Below are 16,744 nucleotides of genomic sequence, written 5' to 3' on the forward strand. Positions count from 1 at the left end.
AAGTAGGCTTTATTAAAGGGTTTAACTATTGTTATGCAAATGCTAGGGATTAGCACTAATATATTAATTCTGCTGATGGGATTCTAACCTTTTATATAAAATTTACTTGCAGTCTCTAAAAGTAGTTGAGGACTTCCTTCCCCAATTAGTACATGGCAATTTACTTCTGCGGAAACTCCAAGTGCTGCTCTGTGACCCAGAGAGGGTTTAATAATGACGTGTCACCTCAGTGATTATTCTCAATAAACACAATTCTTCCAAGTTTTGCATGGCATAGTTCATCGCCACAAGTCATCACGACATGCTTGTTTATCCCTTTGTACTACAGCTTGTAAATGCACCAAACTGGGATAAACTAGCCGAATGCTTGCATAGTGGGGAGAAAAATCAACTGTTTTAAAAATGTATCCTGTTCCTACTTAACCTTCGTTTAACATAATATCCCTTAAGAACTAAATTTTACGTGTCTCCAGTGGTTACCTTTCTTCAGATATTTTCACGCTTTGACACTATGACACATTTTTGTCTGTTCAACTATTCTTTTAGAAATATGTCAGACTTCCCTGGTGGTGCAGTGGTTAAGAATCCTCCTGCCAATGCAGGGGACATGGGTTCGAGCCCTGGTCCGGGAAGATCCCACATGCCGCAGAGCAACCAAGCCCGTGCGCCACAACTACTGAGCCTGCACTCTAGAGCCCACGAGCCACAACTACTGAGCCCGTGAGCCACAACTACTGAAGCCTGTGCACCTAGAGCCCGTGCTCCGCAACAAGAGAAGCCACTGCAATGAGAAGCCCGTGCACTGCAGTGAAGAGTAGCTGCCGCTTGCCGCAACTCGAGAAAGCCCGCGTGCAGCAACGAAGACCCAACGTGGCCAAAAAAAAAAAAAAAAAAAAAGAAATATGTCTGTGACCATTGCAGTTTTGGTAATAAATACTTTTGCTTTGCCCAGTAGTGTTGAGTAAAGTCACACCTTGACTTCTGAAATTGGTCCACTGCGGTCTGTCCCTCAGAATAAGCAGGTGTATTTAACATAGACTTGCAGACTTATTTTTCATGAACTTCAAGGCTGCCTGTTCGGCTCTGTATACTGGCTGCCTTGCAGCCACTCTTCAGGATTGAGTTTGAGGAACACAAACGCAGGGCACTTATAGTGATGGGCTCCAGAAAGGGCTGTCACTGGGTGTGTTACTCCATCCTCTGACCTGTCATGACTGTAGCCTTCATTCAGCATCTCTCTGCTCACCAGAAAATACATCTTGGCAAAAAAAAAAAAAAGTCTGGAATCTTTTCTGTATCTGTATTTTTTTGGCGAATGATTTCTGACATTTCCCTCCGTCGTCTAAGTCTGGAAATGATCTCGAAATGGAGGAATGCTTCTTTCTTTAGGAATCCCTTCAAGTGCTGAATGTTATTAAGAAATAAGCAATTACTGATTAAACAAATAGTAAAGTTCAGTGAAGAGCTAGCTCTTTTGCAGTTAGAGCTATGTATACTGTTGCACATGCCTTTCTGCTCACAAGCATATTAATGCAGTTGATAAAAAAGTTTAACCTTAAGTCAATATAAATATATACATAGTTTAAAATGGTAGGTTGACAAACTAGGGCCTGCAGGCTGCATCATTTTTACATTTTTTAAAGTGTTGTAAAAAAAATACCAAGAATATGCGTCAGAAACCATATGGCACACAAGGTCTAAAATATTTACTATATGACTCTTTAGAGAAAATGTTTGCTGACCCCAGAACAATATGGAAAGTACAAATAATAGAGCTCACTTATTTTTGGCTTTTACGAAAAAATACGCTGTCTTGTGTTGAGAAGCCGGGGCTGGGGGACTGAACTAAGAACATGCAGATTATGACCCGCTGAAAGGTCGGGGTGGGGTGTGGGGCACAAGTCACCCACATGGGCAGGCAGGTAGCTCTCTCAGCATCCGAGATCCCACTTTGGCGAAGTGTAATCCCTAGGGTCATTTGGATTGAAGGCACAGTTTCAATACACCCACACAAAGGAAGCAGAGTCACAAGATTTATTACTTACAGATCCCAGAAGCTGCGGGTGGGAGGTAATGAGCTGGGGGAAGGGCAGTCCTCTGTCCCAGGTCACCAGTGAGCAGGAGATAAAGAGGGCAGCAAGCAGCTATCACTTCTAAGAAGGTTGGGGCGGAGGTCACTGACTTTTCATGGGCTTAACTCTAAGTAGCTATGTGAAGAGGTGCCCAGGAAAAGCACAATGCGCACTTAAGGCAGGAATCCTAAAGTCAAGCCCTTATCCAAATTGTTCAGACTCTGAGTGCGAGCAGGGTTATCATACTGTAAAATGCCTCTGCAGCAAGTCAGAGAAACAAAGTTGCTTTTCTCATCACACTTTTTCCCTTGGAGGCATTAATTTTCACTTGTAAAATCGGTCTTCACAGCCAGTCTAAAAAGAGAATGAAGAACCTCCTCTAGCAGAGTCTGTAACGGAATTCTCTGCTCCCAGCCAGCTCTCTGGATGGAGCTGCCCTTGAAGCAGAGCTGCCGCCCTTTGACCCTCTTTTGTGCAGTTGCTCTCACTTCCCCAGACCGCTCCTCAGCATCATCGCCATCCACCAATTTGCTGCACACCTTCTTTGACCTTGGCTTTTTGGTCAAATGATTTTTCCATTCTAATTGCTGTTGTGAATCTGCTTGGCTACATTGCCCTACTTTTTCACCTGCTTTCAACTTCCAAGGCCCCTCTTCTGTGATCCTTTTTTCTACCTTCTCTCCCAGAATTTCAGCCCTGTTGAGGCAGATGCCTTCCAAATCTAATATTTCTACCCTTTTACTTGCTCTTGTGCAGGCCCAGTTTCCTCACTGGTTTCAAGGCAGGTCCGGTCTGCCCCCTGCAACAAACGATAGCAAAGAGAGGACTTCTGGTGTCTTCCCTCACCGGCCCAGCTGAACCAGTTTTGGGAGCAGCACAGCTACCCTTTGTGGACGCTGCTTGCACATACCCTTCCTTGTGTTCACTTCGTATCCATATCGCTTGCTGTAATCTTCTTCCCATGGACCTTCTGGCCGCTTGCTTTCACCTACGACTACAGCAGTTTTTCACATCTACTAAGTTCACCAGGCCACTCCAATGGTCCCTGATGATCTTGGGATCCAGCACACATGTCTAACCAGAGCTATTACAGCACCCAAACTTCTGGTACATTCCTCCCTTCATTCCACTCCAGCTTGCTGAATCCCTCCCTCCTACCTGTGAGTGCCCCTCTACCCAATACACATTTATCAAATGCTGACTCCATTCTGGGTACTATGCTAGGCTGTACAGATCAGGGATGAATGAGACGCAGCTTAAGTCTCAGTGTTTTTTGACAGGGGAAAGATGATATGCACAGACATGAATATAGAGCAAAGCAGTCGATGATGATGGACAAAATTACTAAATATTATAAGCACAGAGGAGACTATTTAGAACTAGACTCTCTAACAATAAACATTCCAAGCTACCTAATGAGACTATTACTAAATCGAACAAATTAATTGCTTAAAGAATATTTGATTCTGTTCTTAACCTCCCCTTAAATATATGGTTTAAGGGCCAAACTTCTAGTACATTCTTTTCTGAGTGATTTACTCCTTCTCTGACTCACTATCTCATTTACTAATACATTATCTAGGCTCCGGTCGAGTCTGTAAACATTAAAGTTCTGTAAATAAATGCAGTTTTTGGATTACAGTGCAAAAGAAAAACATCTTTTTTTTTTTTTTTGCGCAAATACTTCCGCTCCTTACTAGAAATGGAATTCAGTCCTTATCCTGTTCCCCAAGTGCATGGGATGGTGGCTGCTGACTGGTTGGTATGCAGGTGGTCTGGGTAACTCATGGCTTTATTTATTGGAAGAGGCTTTGAGAGGTTGTTACTCAATTGTAAGAGATGCCTTTTAAAGAACTTTGCATCTGGGCATCTTTTGCCTTTCATTTCCTTTTCCCTTCTCATTCCTTGTCCACCTCCTTTGCCCCCAAGCCCTTTTCCAGGATTATATCATTATATCAAATATAAATTGGGAAAACCTAGCCAGGACATGCTTGTCTAGAGGGAGACACCCCCAAGAGCACTGAGCTGCAAGTAGGAACTATGGGGAGGTGGGCATGTTCACCAGTTTGCCCCATGTGCCTCCTGCTACTGGTACCATCGCTGGTCTATTCATTCATGACATATTTTGAGAGACTTCTCGGTGCCACAAACACCACGCTAGGTTCTAGGGACACAAACTGAGCCAAAGGGAAAACTGTTGCTGCCCACGTTTGGGGGAGGTAGCATCAATGACAAGTTCACATGAATAAATGTGTGATAACAAATTAATATCCTAGCTCTGATAGAAAGAGGAAGAGCCAATATTAGTGTTTAATTCTCTAACAATTCTGAGATCTCTGGTCTCTGTGTGTGTGTGTCTGTCTCGTCTCTCTCGCTCCCCCTTCCCTCTGTTAACTGGGGGTGGAGAAGACAACTAACAACACCGAGTCCTGTCATTGCTGTGGTGCATTATACCCACATCCTTTCTCTTTATTGTGAGATTCTTGATCCCCCAGAGTAGATGGTATTATCTCCATTTTAAATACACATAACGGAGAAAGACGACATTGTTATTACTCAGACTGTCATTGGGAGGGCGAACAAGTGAATGCTTGCATTATGGGAGTTCGAGGGCAGAAATATGCCACAGGCCCTGATGTGAAACCATCGTATTTAGTTACTGCTCATCCACCCAATTCAGGGACTTTTTTTTTTTTTTTTCATTTTTTACAGCAGTGAGAGAAAAATCTTTCTTTCTCTGCACAAGTCAGGACCAGATCTCAAAATCTGCAATGTGCCCTCTCCGATGCACGCCCGCCCACCGGCTTGACAAATGCTGGATTTCCCATGATAGCTGCCACACACTCGGTTTCTCATCTCCCTATTTCTTCCCCGCCAGAATTTCTAAATCCTTCCGGAACACGTCCAGTCGTCCTTTCTGAACTTTTGAGCTCCATCTGCTTTCCGCAAAGGCCCTGGGTACAAGCCTGGGTGACAGAGGCCCGGGCGACAGAGGCCCGGGCGACAGAGTCCAGGGCGGAGGGCCCAGCTCGGGGGATCCCTGCGCCTGAGCTCTGCAAGGCCGCTGGGCGTCATCTGGCCAGCGAGCCCGCCACGCGCCAACCAGCCCTCGTTCCCCGCGCTGCCGGCGAACTGAATGAGGAGCAGTGCTATTTTTACCTCCCCGGCTGCAATCCTTTATATATCAATATATTTGCAGGAAGGAAATAAATAAAGGATTCAGAGGGAAATGCTTGGCCTAAGTTTTACCCGAGAAGGTGGCGGTTGGAACAGGAGGGGGTATGTAAGGTCTGGGGTGGTGGAAAAGGCAGGCCGATTTCTCTGGCTGGCTGTTTCCTCCAGATCATTCTGTCCTGGAAATCCCCACACTCTTCTTTCTTCCCCTCTGGCTAATCCCTGACTGCCAGCTTCCTCTCTCCCCCGCCCCCAACTCTGGAGGTGCCACCGTCACCTCTGATGCTGCATCACTCTGCTCCTTTTTTTCCCCTCTCTCCTTTCTCTTCCACAATAAAGCATGCGCAGTGCGTCGCGTGCCAGGCAACAGCATCAGCATCAGGACGCGAAGCCGCGCTCGGGCGCGCTCTCGAGGGCGGGGCGCACGCCCGCGCCGCTCGCTCCCGCTCGCCGCCTCAGCATCCTCAGCCCCAGCGGCAGCCCCCGCAGTCACTGGAGCTGCCGCGCCCGCCGCAGGGAGGGAGGAGCGTCTGGGGAGGCTCCAAGTTGGCGGAGCGACTGGGACCCCCGGACTCTTCAGCAGCCACCCCGGGAGGGGCTGAGAGGCGAGCAGGGGAGGGGGCGCCGCCCAGCCCCTAGCCCCGAGCTCCGACCCCCCTGTCCGCGGCCGCACCATGCGCGCCGAGCCGGCGTGACCGGCTCCGCCCGCAGCCTTCCCCGCAGCCTAGCCCGGCGCTCTCGCTGGCCACACCGAGCGGCGCCCGGGAGCTATGAGCCATGAAGCCACCCGGCAACAGCTCCAGGCGGCCGCCCGTGGAGGGCTGCAGCCTCCCCCGAGCCTCCAGCTGCTCCCGCGGCGGCCCCGCCGGCCCGGCGCCCATCCGCGCCCCGGCCCGCGCGCCGCCCTGCCGCCTGCTCCTCGTACTTCTCCTGCTGCCTCCACTCGCCGCCTCATCCCGGCCCCGCGCCTGGCGGGCTGCTGCACCCAGCGGTGGGTATGGCCCAGGTGCCCTTTGCATTGCCTTGCCCACGGGGCCCTGCAGAGGAGAGCGAAGGGCACGCGGGTCCGTGCGCTCCGGACACGTCCAGGGCTCGGCCTTTCCGAGCCTCTCTGCCTGTCCACCTCTCTCATTCCCAAACCGGCGTTCATTCCAGTTCACTTTTTGAAGTCCATTTTTCTGTTGCATTCACTAAATTACTGCCGGTTCCACTGGAAGGTATTCAGTGGAGGCGGGGTCCCTAACTGATCTCTGTGCAACTTGGGGAAACCGGTGGATGGGAAATGCAGCGAGGGAGCAAGTTTTTTCTTGGGTGGTGGAGCCTGAACTGAGTGCGGGAGGATGTGATGAGAAGAGTGGTAATGTGTTTCCTCAGATTGCCTAGTGGGTTTATTCACTGCTGTTGGAATTAAGGTGGGGGAGGGAAACTTCGGGGATATAAACCTTTGGCTTGTAATTTCTCAAAATGCTTGTCATTATAATGAACAATGAAGATAATATGATGTTCAATACATTGATGATTGGACATCAGTGACAGCAGATAGCTGGCCATAGGCAGGAAAATAAGAAGAAATTGGAAAGCTGCCAGCATCTGCACCCCTCTATGGCAAAAGATTTTTGCTCATCTCAAAGTTAAAAGAAAAGGGAATTGTCCATTTTGTTAAATGAATCGGTTAACATTCCGTGTCCATGAGTTCAGCACTCAAGTTATCTGTGGAGCGTTCTTAGCTCTCAGGTGGGATACTCCTAGTCCCATTGAGCTTCTGTAGACTCCCAAGGGGGGCAGGTGAGGGGCAGAATCCCTGAGCATGTTCGTTTAATGACCCTTCCTTCAAGTCCATTCCCCCTCAGCCTCACCACCATACTTAGAAGTATAGATTTAAGACTATAAACAGTACATTGTTGTATAAGCCTTATTGGCTGATAACCTATCCAGGCCATTTCATTGTTGCAATAACTTGCTTTCCTGTGTCTCTATGCCTTACCTGCTTAAAAGTAGAAAACTTTGTTTTTGCAATTAATGGAAAAATGCATTTTAGTACTTATGTATTTATAGGGTACGTGTGTGTTTGTGTATGTTTGTGTCCCCCGCCCCCCCCCCCCCCCCAACCCCAGCTCCGCATTGGAATGAAACTGCAGAAAACAATTTGGGAGTTCTGGCAGATGAAGACAACACATTGCAACAGAATAGCAGCAGTAATAGCAGTTACAGCAATGCAATGCAGAAGGAAATCACACTGCCTTCAAGACTCGTATATTACATCAACCAAGACTCGGAAAGCCCTTACCATGTTCTTGACACGAAGGCAAGACACCAGCAAAAACATAACAAGGTAGGCAGGGTCTGGGTATGCAAAAGTGGCTGTCATGAAGAGTTAGTTGTCCTTTGATTTGATTTTCTGCCAGAATCTGATTTCACAAATGTTACTGCAGCATTTTATTAGGAAACCAATTAATATTATGATAGGGGAGAAACTGGAGGGAATTAACCTGGGATCTACTGGGATAGTGTTGCTGTTTGTCTTTCCTCTCTGACACTAAACTGGAATTGGAATTTTCTTATCGCCTTATAAGTTTAACAGCTGAAATGTGGTCCATTTTTCTTGTAGGTGCATTGAACACTGAACAGTAGTTAAGCGAATATTTTGATGGTCCTGACTTTTATCTGTGAGGCTTTATGTAAGGGTGCAGTATTCTACGTCCCATGACGAAAACTGCTTTCAATCTGCGCCCAGAAATTTGCTATAAAAAGCTGTTGGGCTGCAGATTCCCCATCAGTCTTTCACTTAGAAATTGAGTGGTTAAGTTTAAACAACCTCTTTCTTTCTTTAGTTGGTCAGTAGAAAAAAAATACTTTTTTTGGGTTATATTTTCAGTAGGTAAACAATATGACATTTTAAAAGATTATGGTGAATATAAACAAACAATTTATATAATATAGAGACCAGTTTTGGTCAGCACAATCCTTCAAGACTTTATCTGCATTCATTGTGAGCAGTAGCTTTACTTGCAGATTGGTTCAGAAAGTGTCACTGATTTTTAAAAAGGCATTCAGTGGAAGATGAAGGTGCTTAATATCCAGAGAGTTCAAGGGATCTTTTTTTTCCTGCTTACTAGTCATTATTTGAGTTAATAAAGTTTTGGACCCCAAGCAGATGTCCACAATGGGTTATCAGTGCCTCTTTATTAGGAGCAGAAAATAGAGTCCGTATGTTAAATATTCTACTTTGGACTTGTAGGATAGGAAGAAAACTTTCCTCTACCCTTCTAGGTTCTTCTGGCTGGTCCAAGAATTAAATTAACATGAGACAGATTAACAGGAGAAAATCAAATTTAATTTCGTATGTATACATGTGAGGGTCAGAGGCCCCACATACCTGAGAGGTTCAGAGACAGAAAGGTAAAATGAGGCGTATATGCCATCCTGAGCTAAGGAATGGCATAGGGGCCTCGGGCTTCCAAGGACAGGAGGGTCATTCACAGGACAATAAAAAGAGCAGATGTTTGGTAATTAGATGTTTGCCTTGCCATATAGATGGGGCCACTTCGATAAAATTTATCTCTCGTAATAACTCTTTTCTGGGAAAAATCCTCAATTTAAGTTCTGCTGGGTAGTTAAGGGAGGGGCAGTAGTTTCTCTTGAACCTGCAGGTCTTGATTGTGCCTTTAGTTCAAAATAATCCTTATGCAAAAGTGACACATTTTGGGGGAGGCTCGTTCTGAACCCTTACAGATTATACCTGTTCAGTTGAGAACAGTCATTGTCTAAACATCTAGAATTTAAGGAAAGTATCTATGGTTTGCATCATTGTTTTTATTAGTTTTCTAAAATATGGGTAAGTGGTAACAGTATTTATTCCTATTTTACAAATGGGGAGTTAGAAATTTAAGGCCTTCAGGTGACTTTCCCAGGATTGTAAAACAGCTGATGTAAAATTCAAGAGGCCTGAATATTTAATATTTACAAGTCAGGCTTCTGAGAAAATGCTTCCTTCATATCAGATGTTATTGGAGAACTTAACTTTGCTTCACGGTGCTATAAAGTGGCTGCTACCCGCCTTGGCTGAGATGAAGGGATCTCTTTGCTCATGGCCCTTTTCTGATCTGCTCATATGTAACTTGACGGCTTGACTCCTGGATCCTGTCTACCCGTTTGTCTTGTTGATAGGAGGAGTGGGTGGTGTCTTTAAGGAAGAAGAATCCAAGGTCCTCTTGATAAAGGCATTGAGGCCCATTTTATGGTTTTTCTACTAATTAATAAGATCCTCTATGGTTAAGTGACAAGTTCTCAAATTCCAGTGCCTTTGCATAAGGTGCTGGAGGAAGAAAAAAAATGGCCTGAAAGCCTATTTTAAAGAATGCTCAAGCCCTCTCGAGTTTGGACTTGAAGGGAACTTTAGTGGAACTTCTCTAATAACTCAGCTGTCGGTGGCTATGGCTAACTCCTGTCTTCTAGTCTAACCTTATTTGGTTGCTTTGTTTGGTGGGACTTGGTTTGACTACAATATATCTGAATTTTTATGATAGTAAGATTGTTAAAACTTTACCCACCACTCATGTAGAGGAATAGATTTCTTAGTAGGAAGCACATACTTGCTGTTGGAATGATTTTACCTCTTCACTTCCACCCCCCATAGTGGTTAGGTTTCTTTTATCTTCGGAAAAAAAAATGTTTATGTAGAAATTATATTTGAAAGCATTTTTTTTCTTTTCTTACTAGTTTGATTCAACAAGTATTTGTTGCACATTTCTCACGTGCAAAGTAGTATGCTGAAGATTCAGAGATAAGAGATAAGGGGTACAAGGATGAACAAGACAAGGTCTGTCCTCCAGGAGACACAAAAATGAGATAAGCAAGATTCTAAAAAGTGCTCTCATACAGGGATAAACAGTGTTCTTCCTGTATGGGTTCCCTGAAATTTCCCTCTGTGTTCTATGATTTCCCTTGCACTTCTGCTTTGAAGCATCTCTTGAACTAGTTGACAAAAAGTGTTGCATATGCTTTCTGCTGTATCTTTGGATGACTTGCCTAATCATAGTGATGGGAGATACTTGTCAATTCAGCTGCTTTCCAAATGTTTCAGTAAGAGAAAAAGTATGGAATTTCATTATTTTTGCTTTTATAAAAGAAGTTTTGATTTTAATATCTGTGTATTAAGTACCTTTCTTTCTCCCCTGATTTCATTGCGCCCAAGCACATTTTAATGAATGCCTTAGAAATGCTGAATCACTGTGCCATTCTCCTGGAATCCTAGATTGGGGGGTAGAGGTGGAGAGGGAAATTCCCAGATATAGGTTATAGGGCAGAGCTCCATATTTATTTTGTAAGTATTTAAAGTTGAGCAGGCCTTACTACTTTACAGTTGTGAGACTTAAGATGTTTGTTAACTCTTTCAAAGTTGGTAAGTTTAAAAGCAGACTGCGAAGCAGGCTGTAATACTAGTGTTTCTGAAAATCTTAAAGTTTTCTTTGTCAGAGATTGTTTAGGAATCTTTTTATCTCCAGGTAGGGTTATATATAACTTATTGTCCAAACTGTGACATTTTTTGAGAGTGAAAGTAGGCACGCTTAATAATTATGCCAGGATAATTGGCATAAACCTAGATGGTCCAGAGCAGACTGGGAACATGGTCATCTCAGATCTAAACAGTTATGTTCTTTGAGTTTTGGCACTTAACCCAATTCAGGTTTCTTTATAGACAGCTTTATTTTCTGATGATTTATTGTAATTTTTTTCTTACTAACTAGGAGGTTAATTTACCACCATGTAGAAGTAATAGGGTCTGAAATGGAAACATTTCGTTTTGCTTTGTTATCAAGACTTATCTTCTTCACCTGTAGAACTTTTACAAGCATAAATGGAATTTTATGATTACTAAACATAAGCATTTTATCAACCATTAATGCAATATTTTGATAAAATATACATTTAAAAAGAGGCAGAAACAATTTAGATTAATTAATTAATTCATTCATAGATAATCCTATGAGATCTATTCCTGAGAATGTTAATGAACCTGCGGAGGAAGAAAAATAATTTTTCTTCTACCCTTCCAGGTTCTTGGCTGAGACACACCCTGTAATAAAAGACAGGTTAACAGGAGAAAATTAGAAGTTTAATGACATGTATGCCTCCTGTGTACATGGGAGAGACTCAGGAAAACTGAGTAACTTTGAGATGGCCCAGCCATCAGCTTAAATAACTGTCCAGCTAAAGACAAGATGTTGGGGAGCCAGTGATGGGAGACTATCAGGAAAAGCACAGTAAATGAGGGTAAGGTTGTTACACAGATTTAAATCGTTGCCTTTTACGCTGATAATGTGTTTCTGGAGATTTCGGGTATCCTCCTCTTTCTGGTACAGAGAGGGAAACACCTTTACAAATGGAGATTTCTTATAAATATAAATGTCTCTTACAGAAGAGTAACTTCTGCTTGGTTTACAGAGCTGCTCCTGTGTCCACTGTTTCTTAAAAATAACAAGCCGAAAATAATGTTTATGCCAAAGAGGCGTATTTTGGGATAGTATATTCTGCTCCCCTTCAAACCTTTTCCTGAAACTTGCCTTTAGTCAAAAATTACTTGCCTTGAATCCTACTTATTTAGATTCTCTTCTCTTGCAGTTGGGAAGGGATGGAAGAGGTGCATTATGTACAGCACAGGGTCTGGGGAAAGATGAAAGTCATCTCCTTGGACTTGAGATATGGCTCAGTCTTTTGTTACCTTCCCTACTGTGTTGGGGAGTTGGACCCGGTGTATTGAATTAAGAACATACAGATTATGACCTGCTGAATGAGGGGGCACAAGCCACCCACACGGGTCGGCAAGTAGCTCCCTCAGCATCCAAGCTTCCACTTTGGGGAAGTGAAAACCACCGGGTCGTTTTGATTGAAGACACAGTTTCAATACACCCACACAAAAGAAGCAGAGTCACGAGATTTATTATTCACAGATCCCAGAAAAGGTTGGGGGGCAATGAACGAGGAGAGGGTGGGGAAGGACAGTCCTTTGTCCCAGGTCACCAATAAGCAGAAGATAGAGAGGGTAGCAAGCATCTATCACTTATAAGGTGGTTGGGTCAGAGGTCACTAACTTTTCACAGGCTTAACTCTAAGTGATTATTTTAAAAGGCATCTGGGGAAGGCAAAGAGGGACTTACGGTAGGAATCCCAAAGTGCAGTCCTTATCTAAATGTCCAGACTCTAGGTGTGAGCAGGGTTTCCAGTCTGTAAAATGTCTCAGCAGCAACTCAGAAAAACAAAAGTTGTTTCTTTCATCACACCTATTCCCACCGCCCCAGGCTGAAGAGAGAGAAGAGAGAAGTTTAAGTAAATTTAGATCACGATGATTATCATCACTTCCTACTCTGCTTCAGGACAAAGCTGGTTCCACGTTTCTTGACCATCCAGAAGCCAGCTGCCCCATTGCTCTTGGTGTGGATCAGCAAAAAGAAATACTGGGTCCTTAGAACTGGTCGTGTGACAACTATTAGTTTATTTGGTAATACAAACTTTGGTATTGACCTCAGCGGCCTTCCCAAGTTTTCTAGGTCTTCCTAAGCAGTCATTACAGAATTGTAGTACGTAGAATTCAGGCTTGTAATGGTTTTCCTTGTAATGCCTGGCATATAGTAGGCTGTCAGTAAATATCTGTTGAATGAATCGATGGTTGAACACTCCTATGTTAGAAAGAGTGCAGTGCTTTGTGTGAAATTTCATGTTGTAATCAAATTGACATTCAAAAGCGCCTTAAGTTACTGTTAAGCATTTTTGGCACTGTGACAGAGCGGCAGGAGAGAGAATTTTGGTCTCAAGTTATTCGCACTGCATAAATCACACTTACACTACCTAAAATCATGAGAATACCTGTATTAACAATTCTTAGATTATCCCTATCACTGTCACCTACCATTAACATGGGTAATCACAAGCTGACCATGTGGGAGATTTTGTCATTGCTACTGGTTAATTCTCAATGGTGGAGCCCAAGGTGTCCACTCATATAGTTTCCAGTCAATCAGATTTACATCTGTGACGCGTTCAGTTCTGCTTGGCCAATACCTGTTTTGAATTAGGCACTGTGCTAGACCCTGGGAAGAGCGAGGAAGAGTAACACTCGGTCCCGACCTTTGCTCGTGACTTGCTGGGCATCAGAAACAAGGCAGCTGGCGGTGTGTGTGTGGTTCCTGTCAGTGCATTGCTAGTTGTAGGAACAAAGGGCTGTGGGGACTCAGGAAAGTCAAAGAAAACCTCAGAGAGGAAGAAACAATGGAGCTGGCCCTAAAGAGCAACTAGGAGACAAGTTTTCGGGAGGTGGAAAGAGGGTAGAGGGTAGAGGAGGTGGAGAGGGGCCCACAGTCAGCAGGCAAAGGCTCTGCCCTGCTGGAGACAGTGTGGTGAGTGTGAGAAGGGGAAACCCAAGTGTGGGAAATTTAAAAGAATTGGACATCATTGTTACATTCATGGTCAATTTTTAAAAAGCTCACTTGATTCCTCTAGAAATCCAATACATGTTTGTCAGATGTAGCAGTTGAGAGTTATAATTAGTGTCTTCAAAAAGGACAAACAGCTAGTAAGTGGCAAACAGAGTCAGGATTCGAACCCAGGTCTTATCCTTTGCAAAGTCCAGGCTGGAGAGAGACTAGGGTGTGTAGGGTACGGCAGGCGGCGAAGGGGAAAGGCTGTGAAGACTGTGAAGAGATCAAGGGTTTGGATTTATTTTGTATCACATGGCTCACCTCCTGATGCGTCCGGAGGTGAGCCCGTGACTGGTTGAGCATTGATTGAGTGCCAATTCTGTGGCTCCTCAGGGAGCTTACCTTCTAGTGGGAGGAGACAGACCATAAACACAAGAACAACAGCAGCACAAAGATTTCAGGTATTGACGAGTGCTCGAAGAAGATGAAATAGCGTACGTGGTGGAGAATGGTGGCTGGGATGGTTGCTCTTGAAGAATTGGAAGATGGGGCCTACGGTCTTGGGTGAGAGTAACCTACCTACTGTGGTTCCTCTTTAGATGGGGTGGGCGCGTGCTGTTTCAGTGGCCCCCACCTGCACTCCTTGTTGCCGAACGCCACCCGTCCTCATTTCTGTTACTCGCCCGGCTCCTGTAGGCATTTGAGTTTGGACCCTAGTCTTTGATTCTTCTCTCCCACAAAGTCTGCACTATTTTTGATCATTTCACCCAGCTGGATTGATTTGATGGCCGCCATGCTTTCCAGCAGTACGTCGTGCTGTCCAAGGTCTTGCTTTAGCCTGCATGTGTCCCTACATAATATTTTCTGCTCTCTCTGCTCCTGGGTTGGCTTCTTCCTGCTAACTATATAACTACTTGTGTCATTCTGTCTTCACTTTTTCTCAGGTTTTGTTAACAGATTGGGCCACTATCCTTCTCTCTATAGCCAGTCAAAAAATAACAAGAGCATTATTTGCTCAGTGGCTTTGCCTAGGGTTGGTGGCATCACGCAGGCTGAGGGTAAAGACAGGCAGGAAGAGAGCTGTCCTGGCTGCTCTGCTCACTTTTCTCAGTGGTAGTGCTATTTTCCCAGCCACCTAAGAGTGAACCTTGGGAGTCATCGTTGACTCTTTTCTCTCCTTCATCTTCTGTCTATAAATAGTCACATATTAAGTCCTGACGTTTCTCCCAAATCCGTCCTTCCCTCCTCCTCTGTATTGTGTTCTTGTCATCGCCTCTTGTCTCTCTCTTTCTCTGTCAATCCATCAGTCCCACTGCTGACAGATTAATCTTCCTGGAACACTTAGTGCATCACGTGACTCCTTTTATCCACATGCAACAAGCATGATTTCAGCAGATGAATTTTCCTTGTGGAGTGAAGGGGAGAAAGTGAAATGCTCTGGAGGAGAGCTGTTGCCCCTGCCCCCCTTCTGAATACTACACATTTGCTGGTCCATTCTCCTTTCAGCATTTTTTCCAGGCCTCTTTACCCAGGTCAGTGCATGGCAGGAGGCAATTTTATCTGGACAATTCCATTGATATCTGTCCAAATTCTGGGGCTAGTTATGGAGAACCCTTGTGATCAGTAGCAGTAACCCAAACTGTCAGTAATGTGTTCTCAGGCTTTTGTTTTAGGTTCAAATACTGTTAAATTCCTGCTTCAGAAGGTCCTTTCTCTCCATCTTTAGGATCTGAGTAATTAATTGCTCCTAGAGAATAAGTTTTCTGAATGAAAATATTTTATTCCTCTCAAGTATGTATGTAATCATAAAGCTTTATTCACACGAAGTATTCAATTCACAAATGATGTGGGTATCCATAGTCTTATGAAAGACTCATTCATTCACATAATTCATTCATTCATAATCCACCTAGCATCTGAATTTTGCAATTTTACAAAGGAGTTTTTGTGTTTAGAATTTATATAAATTCAGTACAATTTTAATCAAATCCAATGCTAGGAATTCTATTAGAAAAGGGTAGATCCAGTTATTTTAGTTAGAATAATGAGAAGTTAAAAACAATTACGTTCATTCACAGCAAATCAAGATACAGTTTTTGCATTTCACAGAGTACGTGAGTGGTCCATCCTCCATCACTGGGTACCGAGTCTGGACAGAGCCAGACCTGTGAATTAGCTCCGTGCTCCAAATAAGGTTTTGTTATATTGTTGTCTTCTCTGGTTAAAGAGTAGACAGAGGCTACTTTCCTCATCTGGAACATTACAAATTAGTGAATTCGAAATCTGTGTTCAAGTCTATTGTAAAAGCTGTTTATTTGTCAACAAGAACTACCTTAACTCTAAGGGTTCTCAAAGCTTTCTATTTAGACATGGAATGAATAGAAATTCAAATAAGTCTCCTCTACTGATAGACACTAATTACAGAGAGTTAGGTTCAAACAAACCAACGAACAGAGAAGTGTAAATGGGAGCCTATAACCAGTGACTGTATTGCCCTTTAGCTTTGATCTATTATTATATAGTTGGGGACATTCATCTCTTTCTTATTTGCATGGCAGTGTCCACATGAGGGAGTCATTTTGGCACATTTTAAATCCTAGGTGGGAGGGGGAACAAGGTAATCACATGCCCTTGGACCACCTCCTTCTGCCCTCAGTGGGGCTAAAGATTAATTTTAGAAGTCAAATCGAAGCACACCTAGAGGCATATCATACAAAACATTTCATTTTTGAGTATCTACTGAATTCTAATATCTGTTCCAGTGCTTCCTTTCCCTTATTGTGGATGTTCAAAAATTTGCTATATCAAGTTGTAGTCTGGATCACTTAATTGGGTGCTTTGTGCTGTCTTTTAATTGCAAACAGGCTTGTGAATACCATATACCATAATAGTTAGTAGTTGTGTTGCAGATGGCCTCCATTAATAATATAAATCAGTTAACACTTAGAGGAGTCTTCCATCCTGCATGTGCCTCCTTGCCCTTTGCTTTTTCAGCTAAGAAGATAGAATGCATTAAACCAACCTGTACTCACTCAACAATACACTGGTAGTAACAAATACAATATTCACTTTGCAGTGAACCTA

At 43.8% G+C, this 16,744-nt stretch overlaps 1 protein-coding gene across 1 annotated transcript in view; it reads left to right on the forward strand.

Moving 5' to 3' along the window:
• The first annotated feature begins 6,023 nt into the window (after positions 1–6,023).
• The window catches only part of ADAM23 (ADAM metallopeptidase domain 23), a 159,531-nt gene continuing 148,810 nt past the window's right edge, over positions 6,024–16,744 (forward strand). The window contains exons 1-2 of the mRNA XM_061204199.1: positions 6,024–6,237; positions 7,361–7,578. Of these exons, the coding sequence (XP_061060182.1) occupies positions 6,024–6,237; positions 7,361–7,578 (432 nt within the window). The remainder of the gene's footprint in view (positions 6,238–7,360; positions 7,579–16,744) is intronic.

This window comes from Eubalaena glacialis, chromosome 1 (assembly GCF_028564815.1).
Source record: "Eubalaena glacialis isolate mEubGla1 chromosome 1, mEubGla1.1.hap2.+ XY, whole genome shotgun sequence".
Classification (NCBI taxonomy): domain Eukaryota; kingdom Metazoa; phylum Chordata; class Mammalia; order Artiodactyla; family Balaenidae; genus Eubalaena; species Eubalaena glacialis.